The sequence below is a fragment of the Argiope bruennichi genome, chromosome 8 (genome assembly GCF_947563725.1).
Source record: "Argiope bruennichi chromosome 8, qqArgBrue1.1, whole genome shotgun sequence".
In the NCBI taxonomy this organism is placed as follows: domain Eukaryota; kingdom Metazoa; phylum Arthropoda; class Arachnida; order Araneae; family Araneidae; genus Argiope; species Argiope bruennichi.
Genome location: NC_079158.1, coordinates 72,382,818 through 72,405,620, shown reverse-complemented (window position 1 = coordinate 72,405,620; position 22,803 = coordinate 72,382,818). Strand labels below are relative to the sequence as shown.

The following is a 22,803-nucleotide window of genomic DNA, read 5'->3' as shown; positions in this document are numbered from 1 at the left end:
TTAATAATACTTTAAAGAAAAACATTTGTTATCTTCGGATAACATTCGTTATCTTCGGAGAGTAAAGACATAAATAAGAATGCATAGAAGATAAAAAACAAATTAGAAAATAACCAAAATTCAAAATGAAAAACTTTCGCTGTCGTCTTTTTTTTTTTTAATTGTATAGCTCATGAAAAGAAAGTTTCAAGGAAAAAAATAATAATCCTTTTGTTCCAGAGTTTTTAACATAAACGAAACCGAAGAAAAAAATATATATACATCACAAATTAAGGACAAATTTAAAAAAAAAAATCGATGGCCTTTTTTTGTTGTTTTTTCTAAACTGTATCGTCCGTGATAACAATGTTTTAATGATTCCCCCTTCACCTTAATTGACGTTCCATCATTTTCTCCGCTTCCTTTACTCGTCCAACTTGTTTCCAAAAGACGATTCAATTAATTCAGAAAACCGAAAACAAGATAAGCGCATCTCATCATTCGATTTCGTTTCGTTTCAACCTTATCAAACAGCGCCGCCTACCGGCAGACGGCGTACTCATGGCCCCGTTAAGTGAACTGAAACTGCAAGTAACGGTTCTTTTCGGTACCAGAGTCGATACGAGGTGGTAACGGGCACACAGCTGCGAATTCGAGCACCAAATTCGAAAACGCATACACGCAGATGTTTCAAAATTTACTTTTCCGACTTTGGAGGCAGTTGAATTTCTGATGAGCTTATAAATGTCGTCCGAAGTAATTTCTTCTTCAACATGGGCAAGGATTATTCCACGGTTGTGTGGACATACAAGTCCACTTTGTAAAGATGCAACAGTGATTGATTTTAAATGTGTCAGTGTTGATATGAGTTGTGTGTAAAGACACGGGACATGTGAAGTTAAGTCTGCATTGTTTACCTGCTTTTGCCGCTTCTTTGCATATAGATAAAATTTATTTTAATATTTTGTATATTGTCGGTAACAATAGTCTCCATTTCATCAACGGTGTCATCATGAAATTCTTCCAATTCAAGATTTTACGGTGCTTCTTACTAGCTACTGGTGAGTAGTTTATTAAAACTTTATTACTTTTTACTGAACCACATAGATGCATTTATCGCTCAGCAGTGTTAATTATTACAAAGTTGTTACTACGTGAGAAGAATCGGGAATTCTTCTGAATTTAATCGACCTACTTTCGATTTCAATAAAACAGAAAATAACGCATTCGTTGCTGTCTGGACTGTCGGCAGACTGAGAATTTTTTAATGCTTCTTAAATGACAATACCAATTGCAAAAGATTAAGGAAATAGGGCAATTTAAACCAGCTCAAATTTGTCTTAATTTTTTTTATAATAAATATATATAAAATTTATCTAATTCTAAGAATATTTATTTTTAAATTATTAAAAAAAATTTTTATTTTGCGAAAAAATGATAGCTGAATGCTTTACTTATAGCATAGCTCAAATACCTACAATCCTTCATATTGGTACTAAACATTTTGATTCGAAAATAATTAAATCACTTTTAAATGATACTGAATTAATTTGTTATATGTATTAAATTAGTAATGAATTAATTTATATGAATTAAATTATATGTTAAAATGTAACAAATTGTCAAGCAGTAAAAACATATTTCTGCTTATATTTATTAAAACTTCTAGAAAAAAATTTTAAATAAAATTTTCGAATTCAAATATTTACAATTACAATTGCTCTTTTATTAAATAAAAGATAATATTTGCTTGATTAAAATCTAAAACCCAATTTACTTATTAAGAAAAGATAAATAACCTGAAGAAATTATCTGAATGATCTAATCAAATCTAGAGTTTGAGAATGCATTTGAATTTAATTTGATTTATAAAATGTGCTTAGTTATTTTATATAAAGGGGAATTAAACACAACCATTCTTAAAAGATAAAGAATAATATTCTCTAATACTTTGTTCTATTTGACAGTTATTTTAATGATTCGAAAAGTATCTATAAAGTAATACCAAATATATAATTATTCATTTGATGTTTGAATTTCGCGCTTCCCACCGACCGACCTTGAGGAAGAAGCCCGGGCATTCTCGCAATGTCCTTCATAATTTTCTGTAAATTTGACGGTCTTAAAGTTTCTGAGAAAAATATACGAATTTAAACAAAATTAGATTTTAAAAATGAATTTCTAGAAAAAATATTATTCAATTAATACAAAATACATTGTTATTAGCTTATTAAATGGTACAATCCTGTAATACGCGCTTTTCAAATCTGTTAATGTTTAGATTCCGCAAATTTGCGATTTTTTTTCTATTTTATTTTGTTTCTTATACATAAAAATGGCACTTTCTTCCACTAAAGTATTAAAAGTTTATATTTCTTATTTTATGAAGTTAAATATATAAATTCTACCTTTTCAGATCTATTAAAGTTTGACTTCGTCCGTGATTTATCAAAAACTATCCTAAACAAATTTTATGTGCAATCGGAACAGTGAAAAAAAAGCATAGTATTTAAAACTTCTAAATTATTAAACAATTCTATATAAAATCTTCCTACTACAGAAAAGCAATTGTTCTTGTTCTGTATATTATCGGAACTATGCCGACATTGTCAAAATGCCTTGTTGAAAGATGGTCGAGTGCAGGTTTAAATATATGTCGATATATTTTAATTCGTGTGGTTGTTATATCAATTAGGGTTTAAGTAACAGCTTAATAGACATTTAAATGAGTTTGCTTATTTTACATGTTGGTGATTTCTTTAAAATTGTAATTTTTCTTGTTTATTTAAACAAGTGTTAAAATTCATCTAAGGCTAATTCAACTTATATATCAATCCTTTTTATAGGATTTTTTGGGTTTAAAGTAAGAGAATTTATTTGGTTTAACTTTCAAGCCTTAATCTACTGAATGAAAAAATTTAAATCGCAATTTTGGATTGCCTTATGAAGTAAATAGTGCCAGATCTGTAATTAATTCTTCCCTTTCATCTGTAGTAACAGTGAAATAGTTAGTCTTTGGTCCGAGATTCAGAGATCAAGGTTTGAAACCCAATTAGGGTAAAAAATTTTCCTCGTTACTTTAAATCTTATCTTAAGGTTCAAAACTTTAGTGGAAGTTCAGAGAAAGTATTGGCTTGGGTACCGTCCTCAACATCTGATCACGATTCAAATTTAGGAACAATTCCAAAATAAAGGTGTTTGTATAAAAATGTTTAGCTAATTTTTTTAGCATGACTAAATTTATTTACTTTAATATTACTAAATTATTTAAATTAATTTAATAATTAATTATTATTAAATTTGCTCCATGATTATATCTATATTACTTAATGCTTCCCATTCACTAAATTTACTAGCCGCACTTTTCATTACTGTACCATACCTTCATCATTGTTGTACCTTTTTATTTTATACTTTTAGACACTTGGATTTCGTTGAAATTCCATGTTTCGATTTTATTATTAATTGATGCAAAAATTTTAATTTCAAAAGCGTGGAGCAACTTGGCCAATGATGACTTTTGTACCATAATACACAAATTAAATTTAATTTACTGTTTGTCTTTAATACAAAACTGTTGCAGTAATGTGTTTAAGAATTTTTTTAATTCTTTTTTTATTAATTTCAACATAAGATATTATCTCTAATATAAAATTCGCGGATTTATCAAATATGAAAGCTATCTTTGTGTTTCTAGATTCTTGTAAAATCTTTTAAAATTTATCAGATTACCATTTTATTATGCAGTCTATTATCTTATTTCGAAATTTATCCATTTACTTAATAGCAATTCCAAAGGTATGTAATCGTCGATGGTGCAAATACAATTTAATGTTTAAAAATAAGTATCGAGTACCGGTTAAAATCTTCAGTGGAATTAATTCATGGTTCAATACATTTTCAAAAATCTGAAATTCTTTCATCGTTTTAAACTTGCTCTCTCCTATCAATTTCGACATACTATAAAGAATTATGAAGAAAATAAAGCGCATTAGTTGCATATGGGTTGGACCTTTACATAACTGAGTAACCTAAATCGTGAACTTGTTTAACCTTGCATCATGCCGTTTTGTGAAGAATACTGAAGTTAACACCCACAATTCAAAAACTTTTCAGTCTGGATTGATTTATTATGGTGATTGATCAAATGCTCCAAATTACATTGCCTTTACAACATCCTAGATTACATATCAAATGATTTCCTTCAAATACGAACTTTAATTATTTTAGAGTTAGCAGTAGAGAAAGTAAAATAAATTTCGTTTGATAAAAAAAACAAAAACCTTGAGTTTTAAATTTGCAAAAAAAAAATTCAAAAAAATTGTCAAAATATTTCAATTTGGTATTTTTTTTTTTTTTTTGCCAATGTGGAATATTCACTTATTATTTTCAAATAAAACTCTTAGGTTGTGAAATTTCGAAATGGTTCCTATATTATTTGATCAAATGCAACTAAACAGATTTTATTATATTATCTGATCTAACATGATTTGAAATCTGCATTTTGAATTTAAGAGCAATTTCTTATTTAAAAACTAACAGAATTTGTGGTATAAATAGAAATTATCAAATTCATTCATTTTAAAGCAAATTTAATACAACAGAAATGTTTGAAATTCTGCGATACAAATAATAAGGAATTCTTAACTTTCTGACAAAATATTTGGTTAATTGGGATGATTGACTTCCCGATTGAGTTGTTATTCATGTAAAAAATTGAACATTGTATGTCTTCATTAAGTTTCACACTTGAAAAGTACAATTTTGCAATAAACTTGGAGTTTCAAACAGTTAGCATCATTATCAACGTCAAAATGATTCTCTCGTGAGATCAGTACAGATTTCAGCGAAATTCTAGTTAATGTAATTCCTTCATTCCATAAATAAAATTTAATTTCGAATCAAATAAGTTTTCTATGTTTCTGCACCAGTTCATAAAATCATAATTTCTTAAACAATTGAATTTTGCATTTCTGAAATGTCAATTACTCTATTCTATCATTTTCATTAATTATATATAATTGCCCGATAATGGATCTAAAATGTAAGTGTTATGTTTCATTGCCATTTAAATATCTAACAATGATGCATGTAACTCGGACAATGAACGAAATATACTGCCAATATCTCTCGCTTATCTTAAAAACATACGTTCCGAACTGTAGAGAATCGGTCACAATCGCTTGTTCTGAAGTTACATGCGATCTTAAATAAAATTTGATTACCAAAACCTACTTTACAATCAAGATCATAATTCTGTTCGATGTAAATAGATCGACTATCAGAAAATGATACTTGTTGAATTCGTGCAATATGGAAATTTATTTCTGCTCAAAATTGTTTGTCCTTGATTCGTGAATAAAACTTATTGCCGTTTTTTATTTGGAAGGAAAGTTTTCTTTATTCCTTTTTCTCATTGAAATAATTTAATAGTTATTTGAAGTCTGTGTGCTTCAAGTCTTTATTTGCACTTAAAGACCTAGCTTTATATCTGATTCGTATTAGATGTTGTATATCATATGAATTTTCTTGAAATATATATTTGCTCATTATCTAACTGTAAGTTCTTACTCCATAATGAACATGGAATCGTAAAATTGCAGGCCATGTCAACGTTTTCCTACATAGATAAAGCAAAATGTCTTCAAAACGAAACTGTAACCTAGTCTTGTGCCTGAAAGTTAATTTCACCATGAAAGTTACTGAAAATGCAGCTGCTTTCTTTATATAATACTGAAGGTCTCCCCTTTTTTTTGAAAGATTTAAAATTTTGACCATGGTTCCATTAGTCATTTGATTCCATATGATTTTTATTCTGGTTAACAACCTTCTCAAAATATCGTTAAAGCATTCCTTTTTAATATGACTGAATCAAAATAATAAAATAAAGATTTTTTTTTAAAAAATTATTTTTTTAAATGGCCATGATACAAGACTAACAGACTGAAAGCAAACTTTTCTTAGAAATATATTCGAGGACACCATCCAACCGTATCGAATGTATCAACAAAATTTGCCAAAGAAATGAATCGTTATTATTTCTGACATTTTAAAATCCTTTAATTGTGCTTCTTTTAGATGTACCCAAAATTCAGATATCTTGTTTCCGAAACATTGACTTATCGATATTAAAAACAATGCAAAGGAGTACCTGAAACCATGCGTTTTTTCCTTGCCTTCAAGGCATAAACCAAGCTACCAACTAGTGATATCTTCATCGGGGATAGTAGTAGCACTTACTTTGCTGAAGGTTAAAAAAAAAGTAAATAAGTGATCAATTTCGCATTTGAACTATTTCCTTTAAATGGTCTAACAAATCCAATTCTTTTTCCAAAACTTCCTGCATACAATTAGGAATTTATAAATATGCATATGAAAGTAAATGTTGCATGAAAAAGCACTTTCATTTTATAGATTCAATCAATCACGTTAATAAAATGTCTGATTTTTATCGGCAATTTTCATTAGAGTTGCATAATTCATACATGAACCTTTTGAAACAATTGATTTGATTTATGTATTCTGGTCACATAATACAATGTGGGATCCTTAGAACGACACGAAATGTCCCAGTATGCTTGTGTTTACGGGAAGATGGTTGAGGAAAGGCAATAGATGTTTACTGACCACAGCTGAAAGGAATTCGTTCTTTTAAGGAAAAAGAATTAAAGTATTTTTAGATATTTTCTTCTGTAAATGAATTCAATTCCTTCGTGATTTGTTTAGTCGTATTAAATTGCAGATGTATTTAATGTAATTAAATGCGGGATGAAAAAAATTATTGTAAGCTCTACTGGGTTGGCCATTAGACCCACGATCTACGAAAACTGGCAAGTAGTTTATTCTTGAGGTATAAGTGCTCAACAAGAAAGAATTTTACAAAATTTTCATTAGATTTTTATTAAAAATTATTCTGTTTCTAAGTTTTTTTTCTACAGTTATTTCAGGGTATACTACTGAACGAAAACCATTTCTGCATCAATTTAAAATTCAAGAAATAGCTTGTTTAATTACTCCAATTTTATTTCAGTAACTTTAAACAAATTTTTAAAAATATTTTAATCATATTTAATAATAATACTCTTTATTGTTTTAATTACTGAGTTCCAATTGACTAATTTTGCAATAATATTAAATAAAAAATTTTGTGTGTACATGGTCACTACTGCATAATGCAACGTCAATCCGACTACCTTAAAAACACTGGTTATCGACCACATTGGCGAATTCTTCTTTTATTATTATTTCTTGTAGTTCAGGCTTTCCTCTTACCAAAATAGTATTTTCTAGGAAAAGGAAGGTCTGATCTATCATCCAGGATAATTTTAAACAATTTTTTAGTTAAAATTTTTCTTTAACTTCAATTTTCTCAAACTTTAATTTTTATAAAAATTATCCACCGTTAACATGATATCTCAAACAGTAATAGAGGCATTTACATAAAAATTTCAATTTAAATACTGTGGGCAATGAAATGAACCAAAAGTTTTATTGTTGGTGAAATACTTTTTCATTTATAGGTGTTTTTAGAAAAATTAAGTTATAAATTTATGGAAAAAATGCATATGTACGTATATTTTTACCCATAATTTCTTTGCATCTCAAAATGTTTCTTAGATTTTGGTTAATTTCATTCATCATTATATTCTATAACTTGTGTACAAAGAAAAATAGGATTGCTGCATTACAATTTTGTATAAGTGTTAACCGTTTAGGTTAAATTTCATTAAAATTTACTACAAATGTTCCTATTTCTCAAAATATATTATATTTCTAAATAATTTTTTGTATATATAGTGTTTATAATTGACAATACATCTAAAAACCATAAATAGTTTTTAAAAAATCCATTTTTTCAAAAATATTGCTTCGAACGTAGTCGGTTGCCTTAAGCGATGAAAGACAAATGAAATCAAAAACGTTATCATACAAACATGCTTCATTCTAATTAAATTTTTGCTGTGTTGTATTGAAAATATTCCTGAAAATTAGTCTGGGTAACGGGATTGTTGTTTACTCAATTTACTTCCCAAACTACACTAATATATGCAGTGCCTGATTAAGTCTTATAGGGATTACGTAATGCAAATCTCGAGGCCCTTTATCTCCTCCCCCCCCCTTTAAACTTGCAATCAATTTTTTCATCATTTTCAGTTTAATCTTTATGTAAGTTTTAAGTGACAAATTTTGGCACATTGAAATAGCAAAACGCTTTACTAAATATCACTTTCTAAAAAGTTGATTTCAGCATATCTTATTTAAAAAAATGCACTTCTGAAATTTAAAAGAAAAACTTAAACAAAATAGAAAAAAAAATTGATAATGGTGACGAAACTTTTCCTAGCTTAATCGAAATATTTAATAATGGGATTGAATATTTCTTAAATAATAAATCATCACATATTTTTAAAATTATAAAATAACAAATGATACTAAGGAATGTTACCAGAATAATACTGCATAATTAATATTAACAATTTTGCTTATAGTTTGAATAAATTCTAAAACAAATACTTCAAAAATCGCAAAGAATCGAGGCCTCCTAAAGTTGCAGCAATTACCTACGTTGTCTGTTTAATAACCCGGCTCAGGGCATAAGTATAGGTTACAATGTGGACCTAAGATCCATAAAGTGATTGTTTTTCATTTGAATATATGTACCAAATTTTAAAATGATTTGCATAATTGTGTACCATGCAGTCTTGGATAATTTTTACGCATTTTTTTTTTGTTTGAAAACATGGGCAAATTTTAATTGTCAATCATTTCATCGATAAATCGTCATTAAATTTTTGAAATAAGTTCAAATTCCTTAGAAATGTAGCGAATTGTTTATATTCAACAGTGTGATTGCATCGATCTCCATATTCTATGAAATAGCTAATGCTCAATTTTTGCAAATGCCATACGAAACGTAGATGCACTTTCTATTTCGTTTTTTTAAATATTTATATACCTTTAAAATAATAAATGTCATTTAATTCGGTGTTTAAAGTAAGAAATGTGAGAGAAAGTGGCATTTAATCACTCATTTCATCTGCAAAATCTATGCAAGTCAAATTTTATGCAAATTGAAATACTTTTTAATAAAACATTTGAAAACATTAAATGTGAATTTATAATAAATATTGTGTATTAGTATTACTGCTTTCTAATTTTATGAAATTGATAAACTATAATTTTAAGAAATCGCAGTTTCAAAATTCAAATATTATTTATGTATTCGAAATTTTAAGTCTGCGTATTTAAAGATTTTATGCATATTTCCATTTCCGCAAAATTACGAATTTATTATCTCTTTAGAGGCCAAAAATGCAATAGATCAATAAATTTAAATATTTTTAAAAGGTGATATAGCTGGAGAAATCTTGACTTTCGTAATTCGTAACCTAATTTAAAATCCTATCGAATGTTATAGTATGGCCATGTCTTGAAATCAAGGTCTTCTTGAACTTTTTATTTTTCTCCTACCCTATTTCTTTGCATTTAAAAATTTGAATAATATTAACGATTTCAATGCCTTGAAGAATTTCTAAGTAATCCAATCTTTTCAAATATTAAATATTTTTAAACTAGAAATATTGTCCACCTTGGGTAGTTTAAAAATAAAATTTACTCATCTCTCTTAAATTTTGCAGCTACGCTTGCATTTCTTGAAACAATGAATTAGTTTTATTTCGTTCCCTACAGTCATTCAAGAAATATTACAAATTTGCAATTATACCAATTTAGGGTCTGGCATCTTATTTTCATTTCCAAGGGGCATCTATTATTAAATTGTTGTAAATTTCCAAGGGGCATCTATTATAAAATTGTTGTCAAATCTGTTAGATTGTCATATTTTTCAGGATCAGCTAGATTTATGATTATTTCTTTATAGCAATCAGAAATATATTTGATTGTTAACATTAGTTTTATTTTTGTATCAATCAAATTATAATGTTGCAATATTTTGGTTTACAATGAATTTAACAATCAAAACTTATTTTCACTTTGTAAATATTAAAGATGAAATTCAACCGAGAAATGTATACAACAATTAAGATTATTATACTTTAATTTTATCGATTAAATTCACTGCTCTGTCCAAGTATGATTATTCTTAGGTTTTATTCTAATGAAGCAAAATAACCAGATCCGTTAAATAGATTTAAATGTTTATTAAAAATAAAGCTTACATTTCTTTCCTATTTCGGGTAATAAAGTTTTCATATGATATTGTACAATAACATTCGATATCCATTTAATATTGTGCTATGTGGAATATAAAAATAAGCAAACTAAGGAAAACAGCTAGATCAAAATCTGATTCCCACTTTTTATTCAAAAAAATTGAAACTACAAATTATTTCATATCGCAAGCAACAGAAGTTGCTGTACGATATTGTTTCGTTTGTCCAAAATCTGTGCTATTTGGGAAAATGAAGATAAGACGGGTAGTAAATGCCTTTAGACATCAGTAACACTATTCAAATGTCTATTTTATGGCAATGGCATTTTTTCTTGAACTTTTAAGTAGGGAATTGCATTTTAAGTTGACAAATGATGCATTTAAATAACAAAAAATCGAACTTTCCCTTTGTGTTTACTATTCTACGAATTCTTAAGAGCTACACTTCAAGTTGTTTGTTTTGTAACAATGATCCAAAATAGCTGCGGTCAATGCTTCATAAAGTACCGCTTCTGTAGCAGCCGAATACGGAAAGCTCCATAAAACAGGTTTTTTGAATTTCATTAAAAGCGAATCATTAACTAGTAACGGCGCTTGACATCACATATGCTGGCAGAATAACGTGACACATAATGCGCTTTTGGCTGTGACGGGTGCAACCAACTGTTTGGTTAATATTCCACGTTGATGTGTGCCCAAAGAACGGTGTCGAAATGCTACGATGATCTTCGGCAGTCTACCATGAGGTCATTCGTAGGCAGACGACACATGAAAACGCCCTCGGCCATTTTGGAACACCTCAAAATAAGCAAAAAGGAAACAATTCGTGCTCCGGAAAGACTGCCTTCTTTTTAAATTCGCTTCTTGGCCTCCTTTATGCATAATGCAAGCATCTCTTCTTATTTGTTATCTTCCAGTTCTCTTCATGGAACTGAAGGCTACTGAATACTTGAAGAATAAAGTATTTGTTAGAATGGGTTTTTGAAATTAATTCTACAGACAAGTTATACACATTCCGAGGAAGGTATTTCTAAAGATCTTGACGGTATTCGTTTCTGAAGATAGTCGAATGTATAATGGGGGAGAGGAGGAAGGGGAGGTTCTGATTCGTTTTGGTGGAAGATGAAAGAATTTAAAAGCCTTATGAGAATAAGAATATCTGGTGTATGTATTCGTTACATAATGAAGAAAAAGTCGCCAGTCTTATTAAACCATGCTCGAGAAATCTTGTAAATCGGGTAGAGGACTTTCTTTCAACGTTTGATATATTTTTCTATCCTTGCAGAAACCACCAAGCGAAAAACGCGCTCACCAAGTAAAACTTGTTTGAATAATTTTAATGTTTTTACTAGAATTTAATTTTTATTTTCTGGAATACAAAGTGTACAAAGGGAAATATTGCAATCGTCAAAATATTCTGGAATCGTCAAAGAAACTAGAGTTTCTGATTAATCTTAATTTTAGATCTTCTAAATTTGCAATTCTGTGTCAAATTTTGCTTTCAGTCGGTCTGGAAAAAGTGGATCAAAATGCATACTCGGTTTCCTTTACTAAATATGAAGCACAAAACGCTCAAGAGCAGGACTCTGAAAATAAGAATCTAAGCACTCGGGACGTTCATAATCCTGTTGAAGGTTCTCACTTTTATGTGGAGAAAGGGATAACACATTTAATATACGGTGTGTGAGAACTTTTACAGGATCGCCACGAGTGCTCATATTTTCCGCCGAAATTGTGAGAGGCGTGTCCAGGTGCTTATTGAAAATGAAGATTTAAGCTTAAATGGAATATTACAAAACTAATTTACAGTTTAGTATGCCATTTTAATATTTTAAAATTAATATTAATTTGAAATGTAGGCCATTAATTTGTTTCCAAAAATGAATTATTTCAAAACTGCACTCGTTTCCTGACAATCTTGCTCGCATCAAATTCACATATGTTTCAACTTATTAAAAATATTTATTACTTTTTAATACTTGCAACTAAAATTATTTAGTCTGGATTAGTGTTAATCATTTTTTCGATCTAATTTCAATTTGGAAGTCGATCGATCTAATTTCAATTTCGATCAATTTCAATTAGTTTTACATGTATATTGTGTTTATAAGTTGGCTCATTACAAAATGTAACTATTCTTTCACTAACGAAAAACGCTATTAATGTATTAAAGTGTAAATATTTATTTTCTACTTTTCTTAAATTTATGAGTTATAATAAATACTACTTATTCTCGAATTCATTTTTTTAATCATTGCCAGATAGTGCGGATCTGCGATATCAATTTTTCTTGTATTCTGATTTCATTGATTAAACTAATAGATTAAATGATTTTATATTTAAAGAGTGCATTTTTTTTTTGTATTACAAACATTCGCAAAATTTGAATTCTATCACACTTGGAATTGAGCAAAAAAAATTGACATTCTTTTGCACATACTCAAAATTAAATTCTTTTGCACATACTCAAAATTAAATTCTTTTGTACATACTCAAAATTAAATTCTTTTGTACATACTCAAAATTAAATTCTTTTGTACATACTCAAAATTAAATTCTTTTGTACATACTCAAAATTAAATTCTTTTGTACATACTCAAAATTAAATTCTCTTGTACATACTCAAAATTAAATTCTCTTGTACATACTCAAAATTAAATTCTTTTGTACATACTCAAAATTAAATTCTTTTGTACATACTCAAAATTAAATTCTTTTGTACATACTCAAAATTAAATTCTTTTGTACATACTCAAAATTAAATTCTTTTGTACATACTCAAAATTAAATTCTTTTGTACATACTCAAAATTAAATTCTTTTGTACATACTCAAAATTAAATTCTTTTGTACATACTCAAAATTAAATTCTTTTGTACATACTCAAAATTAAATTCTTTTGTACATACTCAAAATTAAATTCTTTTGTACATACTCAAAATTAAATTCTTTTGTACATACTCAAAATTAAATTCTTTTGTACATACTCAAAATTAAATTCTCTTGTACATACTCAAAATTAAATTCTCTTGTACATACTCAAAATTAAATTCTTTTGTACATACTCAAAATTAAATTCTTTTGTACATACTCAAAATTAAATTCTTTTGTACATACTCAAAATTAAATTCTTTTGTACATACTCAAAATTAAATTCTTTTGTACATACTCAAAATTAAATTCTTTTGTACATACTCAAAATTAAATTCTTTTGTACATACTCAAAATTAAATTCTTTTGTACATACTCAAAATTAAATTCTTTTGTACATACTCAAAATTAAATTCTTTTGTACATACTCAAAATTAAATTCTTTTGTACATACTCAAAATTAAATTCTTTTGTACATACTCAAAATTAAATTCTTTTGTACATACTCGAAACAAAATTAATTCTTTAAGAATGTCATTTTATAATGTTATGAAGCTCATAATAAAATCTTTCTCAAAAAGAAAGCCGTATCAGCTGTAATCAACCAGAAGCAACTTTGCGACACCAATTAAACAAAAGATTAAATTGTACCCTTTAGTCCAATACAAATTAATGATTCCATTAAGGGAACTAATGGCATCAGGAAGACATTACTTTCAAGCATTGTTTTCGATTTTGCTCGCATTTAATAGTTCAGTTCCTTCCGGAGAACCTTAACACCCTTCCTTGATTATTCTTTTTCGTTCCAACTACGTACTCAGCTGTTACAAGAGGAACACTCTTGACTAATTGCCACCCAGCCCCGCCTTGGATAAACTGGCATCAAAAAAGAAGGAAATGTGGGTTTCTACAGCGAGTTGGGCGTGGCCTCTGTTGCTGTGACTGACTTTGAAAATTCATTGCATCGCTTTGGGCCGTTATTTAGAGCAACCGCTTTGCAGGTTTCGTTGCAGATGTTGTACTTATTAAAACGCATTGCTCTTAATTGCTGGACAAATTCAATGTCCCAAATAGATAAGCTTTTGGAAAGATAAATGTGCAGAATGAAATATGATTTGTTAATTTGCTATTGTCCACGAATTCTTTTCGTATACTCATATTAATGATTCTTAATTAGTAAATTCTAAACATAAATGTCAAATTCCAAATAAATTTAAACTGTAATTGTTCTATTGCGTGGTTCTTTTGTTGAAATTATAGTCCAGAAGGTGTTGCTGAACTATGAATGGCAATATTTTAATTAGAATATTTTTATTAGATATCTGAAATTAAGGATTTTATTACCTAATATATATTTTATAGAATGTCCTAGTATTAAGAAAAATACGTTGACAAATATAAATTAAACATTTTTAATTCAATATTTGTCTCATTTTTTTATTAACGGAAAAGTTTTGAAGACGTGTAGAATTTTGTTTTTATTTGCTGTTAAAAATATTCATTAGCATAAAGAAGCCAATGTTTTGATCAAATACCCCACATAAGTGTCTTATATGCCGAGACATACACAGGTGTGTGTGTGTGTGTGTGTGTGTGTGTGTGTGTGTGTGTGTGTGTGTGTGTGTGTGTGTGTGTGTGTGTGTGTGTGTGTGTGTGTGTGTGTGTGTGTGTGTGTGTGTGTGTGTGTGTGTGTGTGTGTGTGTGTGTGTGTGTGTGTGTGTGTGTGTGTGTGTGTGTGTGTGTGTGTGTGTGTGTGTGTGTGTGTGTGTGTGTGTGTGTGTGTGTGTGTGTGTGTGTGTGTGTGTGTGTGTGTGTGTGTGTGTGTGTGTGTGTGTGTGTGTGTGTGTGTGTGTGTGTGTGTGTGTGTGTGTGTGTGTGTGTGTGTGTGTGTGTGTGTGTGTGTGTGTGTGTGTGTGTGTGTGTGTGTGTGTGTGTGTGTGTGTGTGTGTGTGTGTGTGTGTGTGTGTGTGTGTGTGTGTGTGTGTGTGTGTGTGTGTGTGTGTGTGTGTGTGTGTGTGTGTGTGTGTGTGTGTGTGTGTGTGTGTGTGTGTGTGTGTGTGTGTGTGTGTGTGTGTGTGTGTGTGTGTGTGTGTGTGTGTGTGTGTGTGTGTGTGTGTGTGTGTGTGTGTGTGTGTGTGTGTGTGTGTGTGTGTGTGTGTGTGTGTGTGTGTGTGTGTGTGTGTGTGTGTGTGTGTGTGTGTGTGTGTGTGTGTGTGTGTGTGTGTGTGTGTGTGTGTGTGTGTGTGTGTGTGTGTGTGTGTGTGTGTGTGTGTGTGTGTGTGTGTGTGTGTGTGTGTGTGTGTGTGTGTGTGTGTGTGTGTGTGTGTGTGTGTGTGTGTGTGTGTGTGTGTGTGTGTGTGTGTGTGTGTGTGTGTGTGTGTGTGTGTGTGTGTGTGTGTGTGTGTGTGTGTGTGTGTGTGTGTGTGTGTGTGTGTGTGTGTGTGTGTGTGTGTGTGTGTGTGTGTGTGTGTGTGTGTGTGTGTGTGTGTGTGTGTGTGTGTGTGTGTGTGTGTGTGTGTGTGTGTGTGTGTGTGTGTGTGTGTGTGTGTGTGTGTGTGTGTGTGTGTGTGTGTGTGTGTGTGTGTGTGTGTGTGTGTGTGTGTGTGTGTGTGTGTGTGTGTGTGTGTGTGTGTGTGTGTGTGTGTGTGTGTGTGTGTGTGTGTGTGTGTGTGTGTGTGTGTGTGTGTGTGTGTGTGTGTGTGTGTGTGTGTGTGTGTGTGTGTGTGTGTGTGTGTGTGTGTGTGTGTGTGTGTGTGTGTGTGTGTGTGTGTGTGTGTGTGTGTGTGTGTGTGTGTGTGTGTGTGTGTGTGTGTGTGTGTGTGTGTGTGTGTGTGTGTGTGTGTGTGTGTGTGTGTGTGTGTGTGTGTGTGTGTGTGTGTGTGTGTGTGTGTGTGTGTGTGTGTGTGTGTGTGTGTGTGTGTGTGTGTGTGTGTGTGTGTGTGTGTGTGTGTGTGTGTGTGTGTGTGTTGGCGCTCTACAAGCCAGATCGTTCGACCAAATTTGGCACATGCATAACTGGGAGGTCGAGAATGTGCACCTGGGGTCCCTTTTTGATTTTTTTAATTAGTTTTTCATTAATAATGAAAATTCTAACTTCCCACCAAAGAATCTTTTCATTTCCCCACCGCCAAATGAGTAAGGCTTCAGTTTTTTCTCACTCTAACGAGGACAGGTATAACATATTTTCGGCCGATTATTTCAAGCGATTTTGTTTATTTTCTTAGTTGATGCTTTTAAAATTATACATTGTTAATTAATCGATCTTTCAGATTTATTCTGAGGCACTTTTGAATTAAAATAAAACAGAATAAAGGAAATTAAAAATTTCTAATCTGTGCAGCGTTGCCCCAACTAGCGGCGGTTAAGAAGAAAGGCGGCTAGTTAATAATAAAATATGGGCTCATCATGTTGATCATGTAGCTTAAAAAGGCTATCTATTCTTAATATGACAAGTTTTCTACAGGAATTGCCCCCATAACATGAAGCACCAGGAACCGAATCTTGAATATCTTTCAACCTTAAGCTTAAGAATTACATGGAGAAAAGTCTATATGATCAAATAATCTAACGCTTTATCGAAAGTAAGCGTCTTAAAGTCAATTTGATCAAATAATGAATTTTTAAGTGTACTGATGAATTGTATGCATTGTTCTGTGATGATGTTCTTGAAGTCGTGGTGGCTGAATAATGCGTTAATTTCGGATTGAGATGTTCGCGGATTCGAAATCGGATTCCACTGAAAACCAGGCTAACATGTGGATCTTGTGAGCGTTAAATCTACATTTGAATTCGTAAGACAGTGCGTTGAAGCTACAGCTTCCCTTCTGTGGAGCAAGTAAATTTAAAGAGAAGGTGCCATCTCATCTGCTGTCCTCGTCATCTGCCATCGGTTAAAATTATAAGAATCGTTCATGTAGCCTCAAAACTGGATGCTGAACTCTCACAACATAAAGATCTCTGCTGTAAGGCGTGCACGTAAATGTAGAATTAGTAGCTCATGTATATTGGATTTTAAAAGTGTATCCATAAGCATTTTTGGAACTGTGACTGTGAGCACTGTACTTCCAAAACATTATCAGGTAGAGTGAATAAAATTAATGTTACCCTAACACAAATTTGTATATTTCTATCAGATTTTGGAGAAATAAAATAAAGAGAAGTGTCTATCCGGTTTGCGGGAATGCCATGTCTCAAACACAAAGAGCAAGAGATGGATTTTGATCGAATATAAAGACCGGAAATTGATACATAATTTTGTCATCAGAAATGTGGATGTATATTAAAAATTGCACAAACTCCTACAACGGGCAGAATAACTATCTGTTCAGTCTATACTTCGCGTGTATTAAAACGCAATAACTTGGTAGCGTAAACGTTTAAATAAATCAATTCAAGATGTATTTTCATTTAGAATGTGAACCTAATTAATTGAAGTAAATGAAATATTTTCGCCATTGTGCTACCAACCGAAACACAGTGTACTTGATATCAAAACTACAGTTGGGAAGGACATGCGCCTGCGAACTTTGCAGTGGGCTTCGAGGGTTTGCCACCTTCCTATCATCATTTCCGATCCTTTATACTGTAATTTCAAAGAAAGCAGGCTTTTATAAGGATGATCGAAATAATTCTCTATATTGTCTAACTATGCGAAATAATAGATGGCAGAACCTCTCCGTTGTTTATTACTGAATTATTTAATGTTTAATCAGAATTTTTGTACTAGTTTGTACAAATCTATCCATACTTCTCTGAAACAAGATATTCATTGTTTATGTGAATTTTTGCATTTTCTGTGTTTACTGAATTTCGGTTTAAAATAGGCAAATATGATAAACAAAGCTCATTGTACAATTTTCATCCATTTCAAAACTCAGTTTCATTGTACTTCAATCAAGAAAAATGTTCTCTTAATACTTTCTATCGCAACTATTTAAATAATAAAAATTGGGGCACTGGACTGAGCATCTAACTCTTCATCTTTCTAAATTTTTAATTATAACAAAGTGGGTTGAAAGTTCTCTAATTTGCATAAATGTTTCATTCCTTTCATTTTCGTATTTTAATTAATTTCCTGTATTTTTAATTCTTAAATTTTTCTTTAACTTCAGTTTTTAATACTTTAATCAACTGAAATTTATGTAGTAAAGTATAAAAATACAAGTGTAACATTACGAATATTGTTAACAATTAAAATTTGATAATTAAGGATTCTTACTATAAATGTCATAAAATTAAAAACATAGAAATAAATGTGAAATATATCTATCATCTACAAGATTTATTTTTAAATTCTTTTCAAATGCTGTTGTATTGTAAATATTAAAGACAAATCTTTCAATATTAGCATCAATATTTCCTTGATCAGTTTATTTTTAAATAAGTTAGAATATTACAAAAATGCACTTTTTATGATGCACAATAAACAATTTACTTAAAATTTGACTTAGCAATTGATATTTTTGATTGAATTTTTTATACATGGGGTAGATAGTGTATTTGGAATTAAAATTAATGTATGTAACTGGAAAAATCAGCTTGTTTCAAATAAAAAGTTTTAAAAAGTTCGCTGTTGAAATTGTTCACAAATATAAAGTATATTGAGAGAATGAATAATACATTATTGATGGAATAGTAATAGTAAATTAACAAAGAACTTAACTATTAAGATACTATCAGTCTTTAAATTTGAATAAAGCGTAATTTTATCCTATCATCGGTTAAGATTAAAAATATTTTATTTGCATCTAATAATTTAATGAACATTTTTGAAATCACGTTCACACAAGAGAACTCTTATCACATGCTCAGATATTTGCAATTTTGTGCATAAAAATTCTATTAAATATTTTTGTACATATTTGTTGTATATCGTGTATATGTCACAAATTGAAATTCTGAAGAATATTTTATCTGCTCTTGTTTTTTCTGCTTAATGTTGTAGTTAATCGTGCGAAGAAATGCTTAACTATGCATTAACTAAACACCTGACAGACTTCTAAAAAATGCTTCACTTTCTCCATGAATAATTGTTTTGACAGAATGGAATGATGTATCCGTCAAAGCAAAACAAATTCTGAATTCGCACTGGCTTGAAAATATTCTGATCTTTCATTGAAATGTCATACAAGCACTGGACGAGAACGGATCGCCGATTTCATAAGTACATGATGTGAAAATGAACTTTTATATCATGGAAAGCGGGTTGATGCGAAAGAATTGCTCAGGTGAATAAAATATTCTTTTTGTTTTCAGAATTTATTACGCTCGGATACGAAATATCCGGAAGATAATGGATGACAAGATGATGCATTTACGCTTTCTAACTTTTTTTTGGTAGTTTTGAACTGTTTAACGCTTAACTAGATGATTGTAAATTAAATTTTATTTCAGGATAAAATTACCATTAATATAATTTTGCTTGAAAATGAATTCTTAATTTTTTTTTTTACGTGATTCAAAAGTGGGGCATCAGCAGATTCTGTCAATTTTAATCTTTATTTTCATAATCCGAAACTGCTTAAATGATGATGATAGTGAAAAATATATTTTATCAGGAAATTGTTAGCGTTATAGTAATATGCATATTAATTTTTAATACCAGAAAATGTTATTGAATTTTGTTTTTGCTTCATGCACCTTTAAAAGCATCGGTTAATTAATACTGAAAGGCGCAGATTAAGACAGAATAGTGGTTTTATTTCTCCTTGTTACCTCTGGAATAAACAATCGAATATCATCTTTTTCCAAGTTTTATACCACAGTTTAAGACCGTCTTAAACTGACGTAAAGTAACTTCAACGTGTTATCACTAAAGTAAACCTTTGAGTAATTCAGTTTCTAAAGAAATGCATTAAAATATGAATATTTGAATTTCAAGATTTATTTTCACTTCCATTTTACCACAACATAACGCATCACAGAACCAAATCAAATATTCTGTAGTCGCGTATAATTTAAATCAGTTAAAGATGTGCTCTGTGGTGGAATATGTGGCATTATTGCGAACAATGCGCAATAATTCGCTTCAATTTACAATTAGTTTTAGATAGGGTATGGGAACATTCTTATTGAATAATTATGGATATTAGAAGATATTCAATAAACAATTGGAAACTTCTTAATATTTTAAGTAGCAAATTATGAAATGAAACATCGGTTACATTGGAAACCATTGTTGAAAGACATAAATATTTTCATCTTTATAAGAAACGTGCACATTTTTACCTCTGCTTCCCCAATTAAACAATCTTTTGATTTCTTCCAATCCACCAAAATATAGCTCTGAAAATTCTTAGATTCTGCGCACGGAGCAATCATCATGAATGCAAAACCCAACTATGGTAGAATGAAAATCTAGACATTGTATTTACTTCGAATTATTTTCAGCGAAAACTAAGTCAATTGAAGTAATTAACGAATCTGGATCATTCAAATTTTCCTTGGGTGCTGCGAGTCTTTATTTGAATCCAGACAATAATGCACTCCAAAAATAAAGCGTGTTGCTTAATTAAGAGAATTTTCTGTTGTCAGGTATATTAAATTTAAATTTCGTCATGCAATCGTATTCTAATTAACGAAATGGCGAAAATGCCGCGACAATTAGTATTTGTGTGACTGATCTGTTTTTATCTGAATAATTGGATTGTTTTTGATTTTCTAAAGAAAATAATCATTTAGATTCCCAATCTATTTTGTGAAACTAAATTCCTTAATAGGTATTCTATTGCTAAACTAACTTTTTGCTGTCATTGTTTGCAGTTGGTAAATCAAATCCAAGATAGTCTAGTATGACTATCAGCTTTAGATCCGAGTCTCAGATCACTAACACTCGATTCCAGCACCAATTATGTTCCGTATATCTTAACTTCATGCTTCCCGTTGAATTTGTCATAAATAAATCTCGCCTTTCTCCATATATATTCATATTCCTCCTAAATGTAGTACAGAAATTTGGAGAAGGGCGACTCATTATGCGACTTCAATTCGGGATGTTAATAAATTCAATTTAATTCAAAATGACAAAGTTAAGTAAAAATAGGGCCCAAATGAAAAACATGTACTTTATTGAATATACCATTTTAATATTAAAATTTAATTAACTATGTTCATTATAAACTGCCATTTTTACAAATATCTTCAGTAAAATATAATTGTATAAATAGGCAAATTATACTGGATCATATTTCATTTTTTCTTTCTATTGAATAACAAAACATTTTTACTGTAAAAGAATCCAGTATGCAGATTTAAAACATTCGTATTGAGATTTTATATTCTGTTCCTCTCATAGCATTGTGTAATATTTAAAATTTTAAATCATTCACTTGTCTCGCTTTTGAGTTCCCAAATATGTTTATAGAAGCAAGAATCATCAAATTTAAGATTAGAAATTTTTGCATTAACCCTCTGAACGGAATATCGATAAGAAGTATTGTATCTGTCATAACTAAGTGTTAAGAATATCTTCCTACCTTTTCTCGATTTTATATTAAACTGGAAGATTTTACATAGTATATGTCTTTGAAAGATTCAATTCAAGCTATATTATTAGATTCAGACGACTGATACAAATCTGGTGAAATTTCAGTACATATTATTCATTTTATTCATCTCTGAATTCTTTCGTTCTTTCACTTCTACATTATATAAGATGACCATTGACTTATTAGAAACCGTGAACTTTAGCTGTGCAGCAAAATTTCGGTCTGTTGTAATCTTGCCAAATAATCAGATGTATAAAGAAACTACTAAATCTTTTTTTTTTCCTCTTGATTTTTACCTTTGAACTACATAAAGACTTGCATCATCTGCCTCAACTAATCAACCTTTCGAAACTTGATGTTCACAGGTTATTTCTCTTGTACGCAACGGAAAGTACATGAAGGGTTCAGCAAGGCCAGCTGTTGGGGAAGAGGGTTCCAAGTTGAAAAAGGAGCTTGTTTTACGATGAGATCCTGCAATTACTCTGGCCACCAGTGGTGCGGGTTGCCAATTTGTGTCAGAAGCTTTCAGCGCGAGTTTGATTGGTGTAAAGTAAAGAAAGGGGTTTATCTGTTTCATCTGATATATTGGCAGCTGCTATCGAAAACTCGTGATTCCCCCCTGCGCCGCTATCTTGTTTGTTTTCTTCTAAACAATGGATCTTTGATTTTATGTATGAAATTTTCTATTTGCCCAAACGGACTGAAGTGCTCTTCATGGAATGTTTTTTAAATAATATCCTCTATTTCAATAATGCAGTTTTGCTTGGTAAATACGCATTTATTCAAACAAAAACTGATTCATTTAATCAAGCTACATAAAACACACACTGGAAATACCGTGAAGTAATAAAATGGCATATAATTTGGTTAAATTTATCACAATCTATCAATGTGACAACCTGTAGTTATTTGTTAGGGTGACAAATTCTTTTGTGCCCTTAAGGGAACGCTTAATAATCCTTAAACCCCAATGAATTTTAACTTTTTAAAAATACTATTCAAACAACTTACCAGTCCACCAATGAAGTTACTTTGAATTGTTGATTTACCAATTTTCCGGATGGGCTCTTTTAGTTATGAATTCGAACGGCGCTCTGGGATCTATGATCTAAGTCTATTGAGTCTTATGTCCATCGTGTCTTGTCACAAGGGCCCTTGGATTTTAGACTAGACAGCTGTCTGGTGCCGCTGAATTGAGAGTAGGCTGCAAGCAGGCCAGTTAAAAAATGTTAGCTCAGTAACCAAAAAAAATCGATTTTTTTGATTACTCAGTTATTATAGTATCATAAATAATAAG

At 30.4% G+C, this 22,803-nt stretch overlaps 1 protein-coding gene across 1 annotated transcript in view; it reads left to right on the top strand.

Annotated features, from left to right (window-relative positions):
• The first annotated feature begins 595 nt into the window (after positions 1–595).
• The window catches only part of LOC129981112 (uncharacterized), a 75,242-nt gene continuing 53,034 nt past the window's right edge, over positions 596–22,803 (top strand). Inside the window, exon 1 of the mRNA XM_056091789.1 lies at positions 596–1,040. Coding sequence (XP_055947764.1) covers positions 992–1,040 — 49 coding nt within the window. The 5' untranslated portion in view covers positions 596–991. The remainder of the gene's footprint in view (positions 1,041–22,803) is intronic.